At 48.8% G+C, this 21,192-nt stretch overlaps 1 protein-coding gene across 3 annotated transcripts in view; it reads left to right on the top strand.

Annotated features, from left to right (window-relative positions):
- Window positions 1–21,137, top strand: part of NTM (neurotrimin) — a 433,089-nt gene extending 411,952 nt beyond the window's left edge. The window contains exons 5-9 of one of the 3 annotated variants that reach the window (XM_055131029.1): window positions 123–243; window positions 6,788–6,939; window positions 10,723–10,758; window positions 15,144–15,176; window positions 19,305–21,137. In XM_055131029.1, the coding sequence (XP_054987004.1) occupies window positions 123–243; window positions 6,788–6,939; window positions 10,723–10,758; window positions 15,144–15,176; window positions 19,305–19,405 (443 nt within the window). In that variant the 3' untranslated portion in view covers window positions 19,406–21,137. The remainder of the gene's footprint in view (window positions 1–122; window positions 244–6,787; window positions 6,940–10,722; window positions 10,759–15,143; window positions 15,177–19,304) is intronic. The other 2 variants (XM_004614127.2, XM_004614129.2) reach the window with 2 other exon arrangements.
- Window positions 21,138–21,192: the final 55 nt, after the last annotated feature.

The following is a 21,192-nucleotide window of genomic DNA, read 5'->3' as shown; positions in this document are numbered from 1 at the left end:
ACAACACTGACTGGTTTCATTTTCATGCCCCAGCCAATTGGAGTGGAGAATGCCTTCTCATCCTGCCTTCCCATCCTTTGTCCTTTGTAAGGTAATGCCCATGTACTGTTGTTTCTCTGCAGATCCACCATACATTTCAGAAGCTAAGGGTACAGGTGTCCCTGTGGGGCAGAAGGGTACTTTGCAATGTGAGGCCTCAGCAGTCCCCTCGGCTGAATTCCAGTGGTACAAGGATGACAAAAGGTAAAAAAAAACAGGAAGGGTCTTCTTAATGGTGGGAGGGCACTGAACATGGGTGGATGGAGAGCTGACAATTTCATCCACACACAGATGGGTAAACAAACATTGCCCTGATGTGCCATAATAGTTCAAACCAAGAATGAGTCAGCAAAAAATAATTTTCAGAGAAAAAAAATTATGCCCTCTTTCACTCATCCCTGCTTCCATGAAGAAAACAATTGCCAAGTTTCAGATGACTGTGTATGAGTTCCTAAGAAGTCTTCTGAGCACCTCCTGCCTCCATGGATGCTCAGTAGAAAATTATTCTCTCTTTGGTTTAATAAGTCCCTCTCTGACTCTACCATTGCTTTTTAGAACAAGCATTTGACCATAACATGCCTAGAAGAAATCAGTATTTTTTCTTTTTCATTTTTTTATTTCTTTTCACTGCTTGGTGATCTCATTTTTAATCCAGAGCCAAGGGTTTGTCACTGTTTGATACTGTCTATTCCCTTGTTTTGTTTCTCTTTATATAACAGTTGAGTGAGACCATGTTGTATTCATTCATCTCCCTATGACTCATTTTGCCTAACATGATTTCCTCCAGTTCCATCCAAGTTGCAGCAAAGTGCAAGATTTCATCTCTCCTTGAGGATGGGGAGTGGGGTGTGGGGTGGGCATAGGGATTAGGTGTTCCCTCACTGCTCAGATACTATTTCCAACTTAGTATTTGGAGGTCATTCCTGGTGGTCCTTGGAGGACCATGTGATGCCGAGGCTCAAACTTGGACTCCCTGGGTGCAAAGCATGCTCACAGTCCATTGATCATATCTCCAGCCAACAGTTCATCTTTTCTTAGAACAGCATAGTATTCCATTGTGTAGATAGAACACAACTTCTTTCTCCATTCATCTGTGGTTGGAAATTTGGTGAATGTTTCTAGATTCTGCCTCTGTACTTAGTGCTGCAGTGAGCATAAGTGTGCATTTATCCAGTTAATATTTTCTTGAGGTAGATGATTCCAAGAAGAGGAATTACTGAATCATGTGGAAGCTCTATTCTTATTTTATGGAGAAGTTTCTGTACTACTCTGCACTGAGTCTGTACCAAACATCACTGCCATCAACCATGAATGAGGGTTCCTTTTTTACACATCCCTGCCAAACTTAGTTGTTTCCTGTTGGTTTACTGTACACCATTCTCACTGTTGGAGGTGATACTTCATTATGATTTTAATTTGCATTTCCCTGATAATAAGTGACAAAAACAAATGACAATCCACAGCCTATAAGAAACAAGTTTCATAAAAAGGTAAAGCTTCAGCAGTAAGGCCAGTAAGAACATTGGGAGGTCTGGGAATGTTTTATTGGCCAAGAACATCCTGTGTTCTTCCAGGAGCTGTTTTGAACCTTTTCTGGACTGTAGCATAAGGCTCCTTGGAGAAGGAACAGATTAACCAGCTAGCTGTCACTTCTTCCACTGAGTTCCAGGCAGTCTGTCCTGTGTATCAAATTGTCTGTGACCCCATTGAGTCTGTGCCCAGAGGGTATTTTCACCACAAGGGAAAAGAGGGAGACTGTTCCCTCCTGCCTCAAGATATTTGTAGCCATCAAAAGGTTTGACAATTACCAGGAGTTAGTGAATGACTTGGCAACACAGGCTCAGATCTAGTAAGATAAATAATCACTGTCAACCAAGAACTCCTGTAAGGTGGGTGAACGATGGACAGACAACCGGTGCCCAGAACACTGCCATGAAATTGGGAAGGGGGAGGGTTGCAAACCTGGAGGTATGGGAGGGTGGGGAGGAGGAGGAAGGAGCTGTGGAGGTGGAAAGACTGAGAGAGAAAAACAAAGAAAAGGTACTGGGAAGTAGAGCTGGGGGAGGACCCAGGTCAGGGGTCATCCCATTGTCTATTCAGCTAAGAAGAGCTTCTGCCTGTCCCCTTTCTTTCCCAAAGGAGGCCAATTAGACCCCAAAAAATACCTTGTTTGGAACAACTGAGTCATGAGATTCAGTATGGCCAATCATTGTTCTCCCAAATTAGCAGCAGAGTGGACACCTTCTTTGCCTTGACTCTTGTATTCATTGTGCCCATTTTACAGAAGAAATAACAGGCTGGAAAGAGAAAAGCCAAGTCATCAAGATACGAGGGGGCTGCCTCCCTTTTTAAGAATCCAGAATCAAGCAGAGGAGACTAATTGTGCCCTAATCAATAAACACGAGCCTGTCTCTCCCTCTCCCTGCACTTCCCCTTCAACTTGTGCAAGCTGAGGTCTGAGGTGTCACTGTTTGGAAAAATCAAAAGCTAAAACAAAAAATGAGGGAGCTGCCAGGTTCATTCCTGGACCTTCCATTGTCCATTGCCCAAGTGTTTGCCAAGAGTCATCGGCTGCTTCCCTCCTTCTCATTCCTTCGGGTAGGAAAATGCCCGCTGAGCCAGTGTGAGGACTGCAGACAGGCAAGGGAACACAAGCAAAGGGAAGACTGCACGAGCTGTGACCTGCACGGCGGGTTCATGGGGTCCGGGGGAGGCATGCTGTCCTTCCCTGCCTGGAGGCAAAGCCCAGGCATAAGGCAGGGCCTTGCAGAGCCCTGGGCTCTGCTGTGCTGGCGTCCCCTCTGCGGGGCTTTCTTTCTTTCTTTCTTTTTCTTTCTTTCTTTCTTTCTTTCTTTCTTTCTTTCTTTCTTTCTTTCTTTCTTTCTTTCTTTCTTTCTTTCTTTCTTTCTTTCTTTCTTTCTTTCTTCTTTCTTTCTCTCTTTCTTTCTCTCTTTCCTTCTCTCTTTCCTTCTCTCTTTCCTTCTCTCTTTCCTTCTCTCTTTCTTTCTCTCTTTCTTTCTCTCTTTCTTTCTCTCTTTCTTTCTCTCTTTCTTTCTTTCTTTCTTTCTTCATTCCTTCTTTCTTTCTTTCTTTCTTTCTTTCTTTCTTTCTTTCTTTCTTTCTTTCTTTCTTTCTTTCTTTCTTTCTCTCCTTCCTGCTGTCCATCTGTCTCATGCTGCTCCTCTGCTGTTTCCCAGAGGGCCTCTGTACTCTGGACATCTTGTAGCTGCTGGTCCCTGGGCCACAAGCACTGGCAGACACCTCTTCCAGGCAGGCCTCAGAGAAGACCAACTGCAAGCCAGTCCCATTTCCCAGAGACCTGAGTGGCTGGGAGACACAAATCAAAGCAGTCTCGCTAGATGAAACTGGGTCTGGAGGTGTCTTTTTATTTTGGTGGCAACGTGCAGCCATGCTCAAGGGTTACTCCTGACTCTGCACTCAGGAATTACTCCTGGCAGTGCTCTGTGGACTAGGGATCAAACCCTGGGTGCAAATGCCCCTGGAAGTGTCTCTGGGATCTGATCAGGTGCGCCCTCTCCAGGTCATAGCATGTGTGGTCAGGAGAAGAGGGAGCACCAAGCTCAGTGAGCACCATCCCACCTTCCAGGAAGTCAGGGCCAAACCTGGAAACATGCTGTGCCAGGACACGTGACCATGGCTCTGGGGACAGCCAAGGACAATAGTGTTAAGCTGCAAAGTGCTGTCGGCACCTGGCCTTTAGCTAAAGATACGTCCGCCCTGCCACATGGGAAGGAGGCATCTCCTCTTGGCATAGCAGAGAGCTGATTCACAGCTGCATTCTCCCGCGAGTGGCTCCCAGTCCTGAGAGTGTCCCTAAGTGGGATCCAAGAGGGTCCCCAGAAGTCTCCTGGAGGCTGGGTTGAGGCACTCTGCCCACCACCACCCCACCCTCCAGCAGTGCTCCCTGGAGGAATAACATGTGAATCACAGCTGGAAATGGCACCTCTCTGGGGTGGGCAGAGTGTGCCTTGTAAGGATGGATGTACACTGGCAAGTCACTGCCCCCACCTTGCAGATGGGGGAAGGAGATGCCCATGGGAAGTGCAATAAGGAGAGGCAAAGAGGCCAAGCCTGGAGCCACTTCTCCTTCCGCTGCAGATTTTGATGAAAGTGGAGCTAGAACTGGCCTCCTCTCTGGATCAGGGTTGTCTAAGGTTCTGCCAGTTTGCGACCTTTGTGACCCCCGCAGAGAATAAGCTGCTGCTCAGCACGCTGCACACGGGGTGACCCAGGAATGCAGAGCAGGACTCTACCCTGAGAACAGCGCAAATACAAACAGAGTTTGGTTCTGTCACCGAAGGACTGGGCTTCCCACACTGGACTTTCCTGGTCCCATGTCCCAGCATGTGCCCTCACGTGCAGCCAGCATTCAGCCTGTGGTGAGGTGGGTTCCCTCTCAGACCTGGTTTCTCTGCCTCCCCTCCTGCGCTCCATGGGACCCAGCAACAGAGGTGGTCATCCTCCACACCTCTGCAGGCCTCATCCCTGATCATCAGGGTCTCTCTCTCCCAGTGTACGTAGATTCTGCACTAAACAAACAAGCATGCTTTGTTTCAGGCAGAGTGAAAGGTTGTCTTAAAGCCCATTCTCAGAGCAAAAACCTACCAGACTTATTAAAAGAAAGAAAGAGGGTGCTCCAACTCCTCCTCCTTCCTTGCACCATCTGTGCATGGACACAGGTCATTGCTCCACTGTTTGTCCTGGTCACTACCTGGTGCATTTTTTAGGGCACTTACAACCACCGTGAGCCCTTGGGGTCTACAGGATTGCTTTACTGAGTGCTTGGTGCAGCTAGCCTGACCCAGAAGATCCAGTTCGCAGGAATCAATTGTCTCTTCCAGAAAAATTGTTATGATCCCCTAGATCAGTGTTTCTTATTCCAAGGGGCCACAGGAAAAAATTGCATCCCTGGGGAAGGCACGGCATGAAACCAGGGGGGCAATGGATAGAACGCGGTGTCATAGAAGGGAAATGAGGTCAGGATAAAAGGCTGAGGAACACTGGTCGAGACAGAGCTCCTCAGAATGCTCCAATATAAAAGTGATACCTTTTATTTCCATTCATCACAATAATAATAATGAATAGGTATTATTGTAGAGTGCTTCAAGTTCTTAAAGGAAAATCTTATTATCCAGATGCTTGAATAGCATTTTTATTCTAAGTCTCTCAAGTGGTTCTGCTGTCTGAAGTCTGAGTCTGTCATGGTCAAAGTGAGCATCACCATCTCCATGTCCCTGGTTACCTGCACCCACAGGGTCAAGTTCTCAGGATGGACCCCAGGGGTGAGACTTGTGGTGCTCTGTGTACATTACAGCTGGATATTCAGACATGGAAGGCACTGGCTTCCAACCATCTTTTTTTAATTATTTTTTTATAATTTTATTAAAGAGCCATGATTTACAATGTTACTGAGAGTTGAGTTTTAGGGATACAATAATTCAACCCCATTCTTTCCACCAGTTTCAACTTCCCTCCACCAGTGTTCTCAGATTCCCTCCCCACAGACCCCCACTCCATCTATTTCTGTCAACTTGACAGGAACATTACAAGTTTCAATGGTTGTAGCTTAGATCTCATGTTTTCAGTTATGTTGAATCTGGGCTTTGTATCTGTGGCTCTGCCGCTCACTCATATCACTCGTATAACTGAATTCCTGATGTCTGCTCACTCATTATTTTTCATTATCTTCTTCCCCCCTTGATTTTTTAATTTTCTGCATCAAGAGATGGACATCTGTGAAGTGTCACAACTGGATACAGAAGTTAGGGTACATACACACAATGGAATATTATGCAGCCATTAGAAAAGAGAAGTCATGAAGTTTGCTATTTCATGGGTGGATCTGGAGAGTGACATGCTGTGTGAAATGAATCAGAGGCAGAGGGACAGACAGAATACTTTTGTTCACTTGTGGATCATAGTAGAGGAATGATTAATGTCCAAAGATAATAGAAAAGAAGCAAAACAGCAAGTCCTTAGTAGGAAGTTTGCCACTGTGGGGAGCGGAGGGACAGGTCAGGGAAGGGACCACTATGAGAGTGATAGAGGGAAGTGGTTATTCTGGAAGAGGCTGTAGAGTGGGATCTGAAAGGAGGTAAAGTGACTCACCTGATACCCTATCAGTAACAGTATCATAAAGCAAAGTGCCTAAAGGGATTGAAGAAAAAAGAAAATGCATGCCACAGATGCACGGTGGAGGGCAGGAAGAAAACTGGGGATATTGGTGGAGGACAGTGGACACTGGTGAAGGGATTGGTGCAAGAACATTGTGCTACTGGAATTCAATCATGAATAAATCTGTAACTTTTTAATTCATGGTGAGTCTATATATATGCATATTTTTTGAAAAAAATGCATGTTGAGTAGTACTGGAGAGATAGTCCTGTATATGCAGGACCCGGATTTGGTCCTATGCATCCCATTCAGTCCCCTGAGCCCCTCCAGAAGTGATCCCTGAGCTCAGAGAGAGGAAGCTTTGAGCATTTCCAGGTGTGACTCCCCACAAAGCACACACACACACACACACACACACACACACACACACACACACATCCCTCCAGCACTTCTGTGTCAAGTAGGTATGTCATTGGGTGGGGTCTCAGGGCTCAGCCTAGTGAGAAAGTGGCACCAATATGGTCAGGAGGGGGACGAGAAGAATGTGAGTTCCAGGTCTACTTTCTTCCATAACCTTCTTCCTTCTCCTTCTGTCTCTCTCTCACTGTCTCAGACTGGTAGAAGGAAAGAAAGGGCTCAAGGTGGAAAACAGGCCTTTCCTCTCAAAGCTGATCTTCTTCAACGTCTCTGAACATGACTATGGGAACTACACGTGCGTGGCCTCCAACAAGCTGGGCCACACCAATGCCAGCATCACACTCTTTGGTAAGACTGAGCCCGAGCTGGGCGCCTGGAGAGAGCAGGGAGGGCTCTGGGAAGAGGGAGGAGGTGGGGAGGAAGGTCCAGGGGAGGGTGGAGTGAGAAGTGGCAATGGAAGTAAGAGAACCTGTCCAATAGGACTGAATTACATACTAAATGTGTGAACGTAGGTGTGGATGAGAGTAGGAGAAAATGAAAAATAAAACAAATGAAATGAACCCACATTTCATCCTGTCATGGGAAGAAAGCTTGAAATGGGAGAAAAGGATGTGGGCAGGCTGACATTTCATTTTTCTTCCTAAAGTGACTATGGGGATAATAATTGGGTGTGATTGTAAAAGGCCCAGAGAGGACCATGAACTGTTTCAACACTTGGTTCACTAGATTAGGGTAAAATGATATCATTTCTGAAACTTTCTTTCTGCCCATTGAGACTAAGAGAAACTGAATTATATTGATAAAAGTAGCATCATGGGCCTTGGGGTCCCTAATAATATCAGCTTCTAAGGGAGAGTGAACCTGGAAAGTGGGTCATCCCCACGCCTACCCTCTATGTCAAAAGGTAGAGCCTTGCTAGATTTGGTATTTATCACAAATTAGAGAGTTAGAGCACCTGCCCCGCACCCTTGAGGCCCTGAGTTCAATCCCTGGAACAGCATGCCCCGCCCAATCAGAAAAACTGAATTATACTGATAAAAGTAGCGTCATGGGCCTTGGAGTCCCTAATAATACCAGCTTCTAAGGGAGAGTGAACTTGAAAAGTGGGTCATCCCCAAGCCTAACCTCTCTGTCAAAAGGTAGAGTCTTGCTGGATTAGGTATTTATCAGGAAGCAAAGAGGTAGAGCACCTTCTCAGCAGCCGGGAGGCCCTGAGTTCAATCTCTGGCACAGCATGCCCCACCCAGCCGCCATCACTATCTGATAGGACACCCCAGGGAGCCAGCAATACATGGACATGACCTTGGTGACTCTCTCCACACCACTGACCTGAGCATACTTCCAGTTCGAGCAGTACTGGCATAGAGTAAGTGTGAGCCCTACTGAGATAAGATGTTTATAAGATAAGAGAGAAAAGTATTTGTCTCACCAAGCAGTGGTCTGTCATAAATCAGGTGGTCATGTATCGACCACTGCAGTCAACAGTTGTTGAAAAATTAAGGCATGCAAGGTGACTTGCTGATCACACACTACAGTCTGGATTGCAGAAGACAAGTAAAGGAAGCACATTAGCGGGTTCCCTGGTAGACCCACTGCCTCATACTTCTGGGAGTAGGACAAGCCCACAGAGGTGAGCTGGGGGCTTAATTGTTATCACACTGGCCTCTAGGCTCCACTCCCGTGGCCCTGGAAATGAGAAACCTTCCTCTAGACTGAGTTTATGGTTGCTATGGGGGCAGGTGCTTTTCTACCTCAGCAGGTTTTTGGAATTTTTAAGCTCGTGTCCCAGGTCCCCAGGTGAAGAGGCACCTGTGTGCTCCTGACCCCACATTAACATGTGGTGTGTGGGGGGAGATGGGAGAGGGGAGGAGATGGGGAAACTAGCAGAGCTGTGGCAGGAACATAAATTCTGGGCCAGAGAGCTAGTTAAGATGCTTAACCTTGCAGGTGGCCAACTCAGTTCCATCCGGAACACCATGTGTCCCCGAGCACTGCCAAGGACCACTCCTGAGCACAGAGCCAGATATAGCCCCTATGCACTGCTGAGGTGTGCCTAGCTTCCTCAACAGAGACACACAACTCCTTTGGATGCTGAGAAGGCCCAGCAATCCTGTACCTTCACGTCCTGCCACTTCCCCTCCATGGCAGGATCGCTCACCCTCATCCCACCCAATCTGTGTGTTCTGCTCCACGACCTCATCTTTACTCCCAAATCACACCCTGTCCACCCCCTGCTCCAGAGGATGTCAGGAGGGGAGGGCAAGTGGGCCTGGCTCCCAGCAGGTCTCTGAGAGTCAGCAGAGCTGCAGAGGGGGTGATGGAGCCGCCCGACACCTCTCTCACAGAAAGGGTCATAATTGCCTCACACCTGTCAGACCTTTCCTGCTTTTTGGCAGGTGTCTGTCTGCATGAACAGAAGGGCTAGGCTTGGAAAGGAAGGGCCCCCTCCTGCTCCCACCTCACAAACAGGAGGCTCCCCTGTGGCCCTCCCCACCCTGCCATCCCCAGTACTGTGAATATCCCCCCTTTCTGATGTGGCTGCACAAAATGGTTTTGTAGTTGATTTTGTCACTACTTTATTCTGCCTCTTCCCTGAGAGGTAGTTGGCCATGAGCACAGGGAGACTAAAGAGTGATAGAGATGGCATGAGTGACAGATGGAGGCAAAGTCGGTGACATCAGTGGTTTTTATCTGGAGGTCCATGTGTGGCATTCAGAGCCCCCTCCCCACCCACCCCCATCAATGCACCCTCTGTCTTGCTGGCATTGCTACAGTGATGAGCATCTGGTACAGGCTTCTCTGAGAAATGAAGAAATGATAGCATTCAAAGAAGTTCAGAAAGGTAAACTGCATGTGTGGGGGGCGCTCAACGCAAGTCAATGACACCCTGACATGCTACAACTTGAGGAGGGAACAACAGGTCGAAGCATTTTTTCTACATTTTAATCAATCACATTTCTACTTTGGTCTCACAGAGCACCCATTTCTGTGGACCTTCTCGTGGGAAGGCCACACAAACACCATAGATCGCTGGGTGGGTGGAATCTCATTCCTGTTTGGATTGGGTGTTTGTAACCCAATCAGTGAGTGGACGAGTCCAGACATTAGCGTACTCCCTGAATTCAAGATTGAGACTTGCCAGCAACCAGGCCTTTAGACAAATATGAATTCACAGCAGTTTGTCCTTGCTGTTTCCTGATTTTCAAAGACCCTCGGGCTTACTTCCTGTCCGCTGCCTCAGCACGGAAGCCAAAGGTTGTTGGGTATATCTCTCACCACATCTGTTTCAGCCCCTTTGTTTTGTGTGTCATCCTTCATTTATTCATTCCTCCACAAATGTTTGTGAGAGGCAGTATACAAACTATATATGAAAGATACACAGCTGCTGTATATGATAGAGGAAAAGTAGGAAGCCTGCAGGCCAGGCAGTTAGGCAGCCTTAGCTAGAAGGGTTCCATGAACTTCACTTTGCACTTCCTTCCCCCCAAGCACAGAAATCCAGTTCCGTTATCAGCATGTGCTTCCTCACACTGCCCCATCCACCTGACCTTGACACTGAAAAACTGGGTGTGCTGGTGTTAGGAGACCCTCATGGAGGTGAATAACTTTGCGGGACTCAAACAATGTGGTGTTCCTTCCTATCAGGGACCAGCAGTGTTCTGGGCACCTGAGTCTGGTGGGGCTATTGGGAACTCAAAGGGGCCTGCTCCCCTCATCCCCAACACGGTGCTTCTGGGTATTTTGTTCCTGTCACGGGGCCATGAAATCAGGAATTCAGGGATTTCTGGAGGTGGGAGACAGAGCTCTCATCTTGATCCTTGGGGATCCCATCAGAACCCAAGCTCAGCATGAGCTAAGAGTTGATCCACCAGGTCTGGGACTCCTCCTAGAGTGACCCTTGGGCTTACTTCCTGCCCACTGCCTCAGCACGGAAGCCAAAGGCCATTGGGTATGTCTCCCACCAACATCTATTTCACCTCCTTTGTTTTGTGTGTCATCCTTCATTTATCTGTTCCTCCAGAAACGTTTGTGAGAGGCAGTATACAAACTATATATGGAAGATATATAGCTGCTGTATATAATACGTGTTTGTTTTCATTTTTCTCTCCTGTATGTCCCCACCCGGTTTAGAACTAAATGAGCCCACAAGCTCAACTTTGTTACAAGGTCAGTATCCCTCTTGCCTTATGGTTTCCTCCCCTCCCATCCTCCCTGAGACCGCCTTCCCCCCTTTCCCAGTGGTTGCTACTAAAGTTGTTTAGTGGGTGGTAGGGGGAGGATAGGGCTGTCTGGGACATTGGCTAAACTCCAAAGCTCACTTTCCTTCTGAGCATTGCTAGAAGGCACAGGAAGGGGAGACTCAAGGAAACATTATCAACATCTTGGGTAGAGGTGAAAGGTGGAGGGAAGGGTTGGAACCAACAGGAAGAAAAGACCAGTCCACTGACAGGTCTCATAATAAGAGTCCTACTGTTGACCCGAGGCCACAGACTTAAGCACCAAGCACAGAAAGACTTGAATGCTGAGAAGAATTCCCCTGCAGCAAAGGCAAAAGAGAAGGCTCTGGACACAGGGCAGGCAGTGGTCAGGAGGCAGTCTGGGAGTTTAGCGTCTGGAGTCCTGGAGAACAGGCTGCTATGGAATGGTTCTCCACTCCTGGCCAGTGCCCTCAGACTTAGTTAAATTCTTCTGAAGGTTGTGTGGTCTGCCTCATGTCAAAATCATTTCATTTTGTAAAATGATTTACAAAGTTGTTCAAGATACAATTGTTTCAGGTACTCGTTTTCCAACACCAATCCCACCACCTATGTGACCTTCCCTCCACCAGTGTCAGTTTTCCACCCACCCCTCAAGCCTGCCCCCTTAGCAGGCATAGAATAGTTTATTTTATATTGCTTGTTTGTTACATCAAGATGGCAAATGGAATTATTACAAAAATAGCTCAGTAAGGGAAAAATTGTGGAAATTGTTATATCTCACAATGGTGTCATTAAAGTCATCATCTGAGGATTTATTAAGCTTCTTGTTAGTCGATCAACTTGAAACTCTTATGTACAAGTTTGAATCACGAAACAGCTGAAAGAGAGACACATGTGATGTCACAGGGTGCATGGACTCATGTATCTGTCCTCCTTCCCGTCCTCCTACTTCACGCTCTTTCCCACAAGCACACCTGGGTCTGGCCTCCATCTGCACAAACCACTCATTTTAAAAGTCCATGAGAAATGCATTAAGACCATAACCGAACATTTGAAGGAAGTGGACTGAGGAAGTGTGGTAGGAATAAAAGATGTGCCATGCAAACAATTTTCCCAAAAGGGCAGTGCCAGCCACAGACCTGCCCAGCCATAGGCAGCTGTAAGGACAGGAAAGGATGACTGTGTCCACTTTCCACCCCAATTCTTTGACCTCAAACCCATCCTGTGGATATCCAATCACATCTGGTTGCTGAAAAAGTCATTATTGGAAGAGCTGTAATAGGCTCAGGAGGTTGGGGAAGATGTTGAAGGGAATGAATTTTAGAGGAAGTGCTTCCAAAGAGCAGGACATCCACCGTGTCTCTTCCTCCTTGTTGAGTGTAAAGTTATACCATGTAGACATCTGCGCATCCTTAAACCCACCCGTGGAGCCTTTTGTAGAGTGAATAATTCTTTTTGTTTATCTTAAGAATATGGGAGTCATGCTAAACTTTGCACTTAAGGCCCATCCCTCACTCATCTATAATCTTATTTTTTCTTCTCTCCTTCTTTGAAAATCCCCAACAGACTAGAGAGCTAGCTTTCTTCCCAAGGACTACTCCCTGTCCATGCTCAGCTCATCTTGGAAATACCCAACAACATTTATTTCATGCAGTTTCCATAAACAGGACTCCCTTGGTTTTAAGAGATACAAAACTCTTTTGCTACCCAGTATCTGAATGGACAAGAATGTCTCTGATAAGAGAATTTCATTCTTCCTCAGCATTTTCTACCACCCTTGAAGTGTTTCTCTGACCCCCTCCCCTTGCAAACACAACAGATTTCATGCCATCCTTTTGGATTAATACTTGTTGGTTCCAGGCTCCTGTGATGATGAATAAAAATGCAGGGACGTACCACCATCACTCACAAAAACTTCTGGGAGAGCAGGCCGGGGCCCACACTGCAAACTCAGCGGCTCAGAGGCTGTTCATTTCCCAGCCCCTTGGCCTTTGTCCTTTATCTCTGCAGCATAAAGTCAGAGCTGATGGTATCAGTGGGCTGGGAAAGGTTGCCTGATTAATGTCGGTGAACCTTGCCAGGCTCATCAAGCCAACTTATTAAAGAATCGGAGACTAAAGCAAACTGTGTGTCAGAATGAAAAACTTGCTGGAGGAGAGAGGATCAGGTTTTTTTTGCAGAAGGATTAAGGAATTACCCCAGTCATCCAGCAGTTAACATTTCTAAGGTGCATGTGTCTAATTGACAGAGGTGTACAAAATTTCTTTTTGCACCCTCTTTCTAGCCCGTGTATGGATTCTATTCATCCTGACATAAAACCAGTCCTCCGCTCACTAGAATCAGGCAGTATCCTTGTGTTTACCTGGATACTTGGATTCAGCCACATGCATTGGCTTTGACAGCTGACAGTTCACTTAATGGATTGACTTAAAATATTTGCTTGGGGGCCTGGGAGCAGGTTTGCTTGTTTCCTTAATAGTAAAGGATTTATCCAAGTGTGAATGACCTGGATAAGCCTCTCTATGAAGGCTCATGCCAGACCCATCCAGATCCAAGATGACACTTCAGCTAGGGTCCAGAGGGTCAGACAAACATGCTTCTTTCCTTCTCTCCATAGAACTGAGTCAAAGGGAATGGGCTGGAGTACTGCAGGGAGGGACAAAAGAAACCAGAGCTTGGCTACATCACTCCCTCCAGGGGGAAAGAAAGACAGTCCTACTCCTAGAATACCTGGTGCACTCCTGCCTAAGAAAACTCAAGAATACATTCTAGAATATTCAAGGATGAGTGCAGTCTTCTAGCTGTGCGTGTGAAAGGGAGAGAGACAGAGAGAGACAGAGAGATTTGGGCACACCACTGCAGAGGAACAGTTCAATATTGTCATTCCAATAAGCCTAACTCTCAAATATAGCCCTCCCTGCTTTCTTTCTCCAGCAGAGATGAAAATCCAATATTCCCATCTCTTTTCAGCCTACTGACCCCAGCTGCCCCCATTGTTATTTCAGAGTGAAGGGTCTATGAGCACTTTATCCATCCAGCATCCAGCTCTCTCTCTCCAAGCTCTTACCTTCTTCCAGCTACCCTCCTTTGTTGAGAAAGACTCAACAGGGTTCCTGCATTTATAAAACAGTCCCTTATTCACTTTCCAAGGGATTTTTCTCCCCCAAAACACAGGCAACATGGCTCCTGGCTCCTTTCTGCCATCTTGGTTGGACCTCAAAATAGTCCGTTTGATTCTAGATAACCTTGTCCATCTTTAAATCTTCCTAATGGATTTCAGAGTCACCTACACAGAGAGAGAGAGAGATAGAGAGAGAGAAATAGATACACAGAGAGAGCATCTTTCTTGTTTCATCTTCATGTATCATCAAACATGCTTTTTAAGAGAAAATTGAGGTCTTGCATGCCCAAGCATGTAGCTATTTTGCTCAAATATCTTGGGTGACTTTAGGCTGAGTCATATCTAAAGTGTCTTTCCTTCAGGTTGGGAGCACCTTTACACAGAGAATGAAATTACTTCACTGCAAAAGGTGTCCGTGTCCATATCTTTTCCAGGTTTTTAAAAAGATGTAACTGACAAAAATGTTAGCTTTTTGGAATGCACTTCCTGGGATCTGATAAACAAATGCATTGTGAGAGATTTCCACCTGCTCGGCATCCAGCTCCATTCAAGGATGAGGCCATTCATGCCAGTGCAGAGATAGTTCTGAGAACGCCAAGTGGAAACAGGGTGGGATCCCCTGGTGCAGACCCCACTGCATGGAGGGTCCCTGGAACACAAGAGTCACAGCCCCAAGTCAGGTCTCCTGTTCCAGGCATCCGATTAGAGCCTCTTCCAGTTTTTCAATCTTCTGACTCATCCAAGGGGCAAAGGTGTGGGCTCCTCTGTGCATTTATTCTTTCTCATCAGTGGTAGAGAATCGTCCGGCACAGCACGAGCACCCACATTGCAATTATTGAGGACTAGCTTCCTGGTCTCAGCTCATTTTATACTTAAGACCTTCACACCTCAACTCAAGCAGCGATAGTCTGGCTCAGAGCCTTGGGACCTGCGGCTGAACTGTGTCTGGGTTCCAGGAATGAGCCTCCCTTGGATGGGTGATGCCACCTGGCCACCAAGCATCAGCTCTGGCAGCAGCGACTTCCCCCGCACAGTGGAGGGCATAGGGATGTGGGCTGGAGGACTTCGAGCTGAGTGGAGGGTGCGCATTGAAGGACTGGGCTGAGGTCTGGCCAAGGGGAGGCCCTTGGAAGAGGGCTCTGGAGGGCTCATTCCCAAACCATCCATGGAGGGCAGAGAGCGCCTCCCACCGCTTTCTTCATTAACAGTGACTTGTGTTTAATTTCTTGTAGAAGTGAAAACCACAGCTCTGACCCCTTGGAAAGGTTGGTATACTTGGTTCCTAGGCAGCCGCTGCCTGCCTGGGGTGGGCATGCCTCTGTCTCTTCTGACCTAACGCCAGAAAGCAGCTCACAGGGCTCCCTCGAACCCCGGGCCCAGCTCTGCACCAACACAGATTAACGTGTCCCCAGTACAACCCTTGCTCCCTGGCAGCTTGAACTTGTGGAAGCCTAATTTCTCTCTGCTGGCGGCACTAATGGGCACTGCCAGACCCAAGTCTGGGCACTTCTGTCAGGCTTCTCACTTGTACACTCACCCTCTGAAGTGAGGTCTCCTCAGCCCAGCCTGCATGTAGCCCTTTGCTTCTGCTGTCTCTGTCTCTGTCTCTTTAACTTGGAGCTGAAAAAGAAGTGGGGTGGGGGGAGAGGGGAGGGGAAGAAGGGAAGGGAGCAGGGGGAAGGGAGGAAGGGGAGGGCCCTGGTGAGTCATTCAGCTACAAATAAAGTGTGTCTTATTTGAGGCTTTCATTCCTGCCAGATGTTTCCAGTAGAAAATTGACACTCTTGGCGGTTCTCCGGGACCCTGACTGTCCCCGTGATTAGTCTCTTTAAGCCTCCGCAGCTCTTTAATGAGAGGGAGATGAGAATGACGTCCGTGTCGGGGGAACGTGACTGGAGGGAGACCAGAGGCCTCCTCTGGGTGAGCCATGTCACCTGGCAATGGACCAGCACAGACTGTGCTATGGGCTGGATCTCTTCTCTCAGCACTGTCCTGTGATGGAGTGGGATGCTTTGAGGTGGGGCAGGTGCAGGGGTCTCACTGGAGGGGCGAGGGTCAGCCTGCTCCAAGTTAGTGCAGAGAACAGTATCCTTGGGACAGGAGTCATGATCCTTTGGAGAGTCCTTCTGGTCCACTGAGGTTTTGTCCTCCTGTGCCATTGTGGCAGGTGTGAATCCTCAGCCTGTGTCATTAGGGCTGGGACACAACGCACACTGCCTGGAATCCTCACCGGAGGCTTCCCAAGGTGATGCACACACCCATAGGCTCTGTGTGGCATCAGATTCCCACTCCAAGTAGAATCTCAAAAGAAAAACTCACACAGGGCCAGAGAGATAGTACAGGGGTTAATGCACTTATGTTGTGGTAAGCACCACAAGGAATGATTGAAATAAGCTCTGAGCACCACAGGGAGTAGCCCCAAAACAAGCAGAAGAAAAGGAAGAAGGGAAGGAGATGGAGGAGGAGAAAAGGAGACAGAAACAGAAGAGGATGAAGAAGGAAAGAGAGGAGGAGGAAGAGGAGAAGGAGAAGCAAGAGGAGGAGGAAGAGGAGAAAGAGAAGGAGAAGGAGAGGGAGGACGAAGAGGAGAAGGATGAAAGGGGGGAGGAGGAGGAGGAGGAGGAGGAGGAGGAGGAGGAGGAGGAGGAGGAAGCTGGTGCAAGGATTGGGAGCAAGTTGAGAGGAGAGCACTTCGAACAACAGGACAGAGTCTGTGAGCATGGAAAGCAAAGAGAACATGCTGGAAGTTTCACTCCATGGGCCTCTGCATGTACATTGGTCTGTTTGCATGTGTGCTTGTGTGTGTACTGGAGAAAATGAAGACCATGAGGCAGGAAGGGCAGCTAAGGGGTGGAAGGCAAATTAGCAACCGGTAGGTGAGTGTTGTCCCCAGAAAGTTTGCAAAGGTTACAGATGTCAAAGAGATTAATGGCATGATCTTTGCAAATGTAATGCTTTCACCCGGGAATTAGCATAAGAAATTAGCTGAAGGGGTCAGGCCAAGGCACAAACCCCACCGGTCCTGTGATGGGAAGTGGCAGGAGCCAGGGCCATCTCTCCTGAGGCTGGTGTGGAACCCACCGCTCTGCCCCACATGCACTTGTCCTGGTCAAGGCTCCCCGATGTGATGCACCTCCAAAATAAGGAGGGTTGGAAGTGAAGGGAGTGAAGGAAGGGGTTGGGGGCGGTGAGCTGCGAACTCACACGGGGCACAGCCACTCAGATCTGAGATGGCACTGGGCAGCAAGGAGGCTCAGCACAGGGGTGTGGTAACAACACATGCATGAGCACACACACAAACATGTGTGCACATTCATGCACACTTATACACACAACATGTTCGCACATGCACACAAACATGCGTGCACATACACACATGCATAGACACATTTGTGCACATATGCATGTACACACATTTGTGTATGCATATACATGCATACACATGTCCATATGCACACTCATATGTATGTAAAGATGGGTGTACATACATGCATCTACATATGCACATAAGCACATATGCACATAAGTACACATGCATTTGTGTACACACATGCACACATACACAAGCTCAAGTAGGGTCTGGGCATGCTCAGTGATCTTTCCTTTCTTCTATGGGCAGAATTTTCAGGCCCCTGTAGTCAGGCCCCAGCCCTGCAGCTGTTGGGTGCTTTCCAGCATGAAGCAGAGCCACAGAGCAGCCCCCCAGCTGAGCACTGAGAAGGAACATGCATCAGAGGGCACCTTGCACAGACACCACCACTCCACAGAGTTCCTGGCCCCCCAGGGAATTTTCAGCCATCTTCCACAGGGCATTCTGTCTGTGCACAGTGTGCTATCTGCCTAGGGTCCTGTCCACACAGGACAGAGCCATCTGCCTGGGGTCCTGTCTGGGCATGGCAAGGACGACTAGCTGGAATACCAGCTCCCTTCCCTTCCCTGGGACTCTCACTTGCTTTAACAAAAAATCTCCCCATCCCAGCTCTCACTTGCTATTGGGGAGAATTAGGAGACATTTGCATGCAGGGACCTGGTTCTAGATAGAGGATATGCAGGGTTTGGGTGCAGGGACAGGGAGTGGGTATCCTGGAGCAGGAAGGCCTGAACTCCAGGAGATCAAGAGCTGACCAGGAGCCACGCAGCAGGGTGTGTGCATGGCAGAGGGAATACTGTGCTTGGAGTGTAGACCCCACCTGGGACCGCCATGCCCTTGGTCCCTGCTGGCTCTGCCAAGCCACCCAATCCCACCCCAGGCCTGGCAGGTGATGCTGTGAATCTCCTTCATACCTTAGACTCAGGTTAGAGGCTTGGAGTTAAGGATCTCTGGAGCTTGCAGAGGAGGGTGGGGCAGGACAGGAGAGAAATCCAAAATAAGGAGCAGGATTTGGGGCCAGAATGTCAGAGCGTGCGAGAGCAGGTGGGTCTGAGCACCATCCCCACTCCCATAGCCTCCTGATTTCTGAGCAGCCCAACTACTTGCCACTGCTCAGGATCACACGCAGCCTCACACGTTGGGGGCATGGCTGGCTGAAGTAGGCAGATGTAAGGGTCTCTGCTCCAGAAAGACCCAGGAGATACTGGAAATTGTGTGACCCGTGACATTCTGGGTCCGCCTCAGCACGCGTCTGATGGCAGGCTGGGCGGGCCTGTGGCTCACGGGGACACCCGCTGGCAGCTCCCAGCCATAGCAGGCTGGAAGGTGATGGGGGCAGCACCAGCCTCCCCGTCCTCTCGTCCTCTCACCTCTCCCGCCTCACCTGAGCGGCAAAGCCTTTCTGTTCTGCGCTTGCTCCCACAGCCACTCCTGGAGACGTCCTCTGCCCTGCAGACAGCTGTGCCTGGTCTGTGGTGGCCGTGCAGAGGGAGGGGGCCGACTCCGCTGCAGCGGCTGGAGCTCGGCCCTGAGATTGGAGGAGGGCGGCGTGGACAGACCTCTCCAGAGTGAGGGTGGGGGAAGCGGGCACTCAGGCTGCCATTCATTCCTCCTCCTCCTTCACTTTGAACTTGACCCTGAGTGTGGCTGTAATTGGTGGAAACACAGAGAAGGGGTAGGACGTGCCGGTTCACATTGACCTCCCAGCATACTGTCTGCATCCCGGGGACAGAAGCTTCTAGACTAGTGTTTCTCAACCTTCTTCCAAGGGTGGCCGCCATCCCCCCCGGTTTCCTCCCTGCCCTACTGAGGGCCCACTGGTCTCAAGCTGTGGGTCCTCTGGAATAATATCTTGGGGGGCGGGTTGAGAATCGGAGGCCCAGAAGCTGCCTTTCTCAGGTCGCCCCAGGTATGGAACAGAAGCAGCTGAGACTGCCTGAGTGGGGGAGGGGTGCCTCATCCTCAGAGGCCAGGCCCAGGGCCAGCACCCCTGCCACACCTCACCCCTGTGTTCTCTCCACAGGCCCCGGAGCCGTCAGTGAGGTGAACAACGGCACGTCGAGGAGGGCCGGCTGCATCTGGCTGCTACCCCTTCTGGGGCTGCACCTCCTGCTGAAGTTTTGACGTGAGCATCCCTTCCCCCCCAATGCCGGGAGAAGCTACAGCCACAGCGCCTACCACCCCACAGACCCAGCAGCTTCGACCACAGCAGCCAGACACCCCGTTTCTAACTCCGATGTAACCACACGCGATTCTGAGAAGCAGAACCTCATGGGGCACACATTCGAGGGAGGGGAACAAAACCGACGTGGCGGGGTGGGGGTAACTGCAAAAGGAAATTCAAAATCGGCTTCTGGGTCCTGCCAATCTTTAAGGATCCATATGTTGGTTCATTTTCCTTTCTGCAAATGGGAAGAGCAGCAGCCGGCTCTGGGTATCCAGCCGACAGTGGCCTGTTGCAAATTCTTGGTTGTCAGAGTGAGCCAGGGCTCTGCCACACTGCCCGCTCAAGAACCCCCATCAGAGAAAATTCTGGAGTTGGCTGTCTCTAATTTGATCAGTCAGAGACATGGGCCCAGCATGACCAGCAGGTCTGTGGCACCGTGGCCAGCCCTTGGAGACTGTGCCATGTTCATGCGTGTGACACTGCAAAATTTCAACCCAGACAGGAAGTCAACAGAAAGCCAACGTGCCAGCTCTGACCACCCACCCCGCCGTGCAGTCACAACCACCTGGTGAACTTTCTTGGCCCCCCTCTCCATTTTACTACTACACAGACATCATGGATAATAAGGGATTCTGAGTCTTTATTAATTTTATTAATTATATTTTCTGAGATGAGTCTAGTGTGCTTCGTGCAAAAACCAGACACAGCTAAGAGGTGCCGACACGAAGGGGGTGAAGTATGTTTGTGCAACGTTAGAAACGAGTCGTGTGTTTCTTTCCGAGGTTTACAACCGGTGGCCCACACACTGGGCGATCACCACATGGTGAGCCACATGGCAAAGCCACCACAAAATGAGACAACACAAAACCCACATCCGGTTGAACCGACAGCTCCACCAGCGCTACTGATTTCTCCTTATTTTGGCATCTAACGCAGACACTGCTATGCTTCTAAATGCTGTTTGGAAGTGGAAGGGCGAACCGCACTGTTTTCTTGAGTTGGTTAGCGAGGCTTGTGTTGATGACATATATTCTACAGTATATATATACATATACACACATCTATTTTTTTTCCCCTTTGGTTAGAGTTCAAGCCATTTTTGTTCTCAGCAGCTCCTTTCTCCGACATTACTGCATGCTGTATATGGCGTTAGCTGTGTGTGGATCTCAACGATGATAGCGTTTACTGGTAATTGTGTGAACAGCTCCTGCTCTTTTTGATTTTCTTGGGTTCTTGACACGTCAGAGACATTTCTCAGAGAACAACATCGACACCACTAATATCTGGCACAGCACCTCTGCCAGGTGTGGCACTTGGAGGTCAAGGCTTCCTTCGGCCTCGGGCATTAACCTATGGCAAGCAACTGACCCAACTCAACTCTGTCAACACTTGCTTTAGCCCAGTGAGGATCTGTTGCCTTTGGGACCACTGGAGAATGGAAACCTCTTGGTTTCTTTTATTTAATTTCTCACCTTCGTGTGTGTGTGTGTGTGTGTGTGTGTATGTGTGTGTGTGTGTGAAAGAGAAGAAAAATGCCTTTTTTAGGTCATTTTTTCCCCACCCCCCGAAGCCTGGAAACCAGAGAGGCCTCGGGGAGGGGTTCTGGATGTGATGAGGGAAACTGGGATTGGGGGCTGGGGGGAGGGATTGTCTCTGACTTGACATTAAAAAGTGTTCCATGTCCCTCTTCATCTGGTGTGTCACCTTATTCTCAAGTTGGGGTGGAGCAGGGAAGGGAGAGTGG

Source organism: Sorex araneus, chromosome 3 (assembly GCF_027595985.1).
Source record: "Sorex araneus isolate mSorAra2 chromosome 3, mSorAra2.pri, whole genome shotgun sequence".
Taxonomy (NCBI): Eukaryota; Metazoa; Chordata; class Mammalia; order Eulipotyphla; family Soricidae; genus Sorex; species Sorex araneus.
This window is presented reverse-complemented; position numbering and strand designations above follow the sequence as displayed.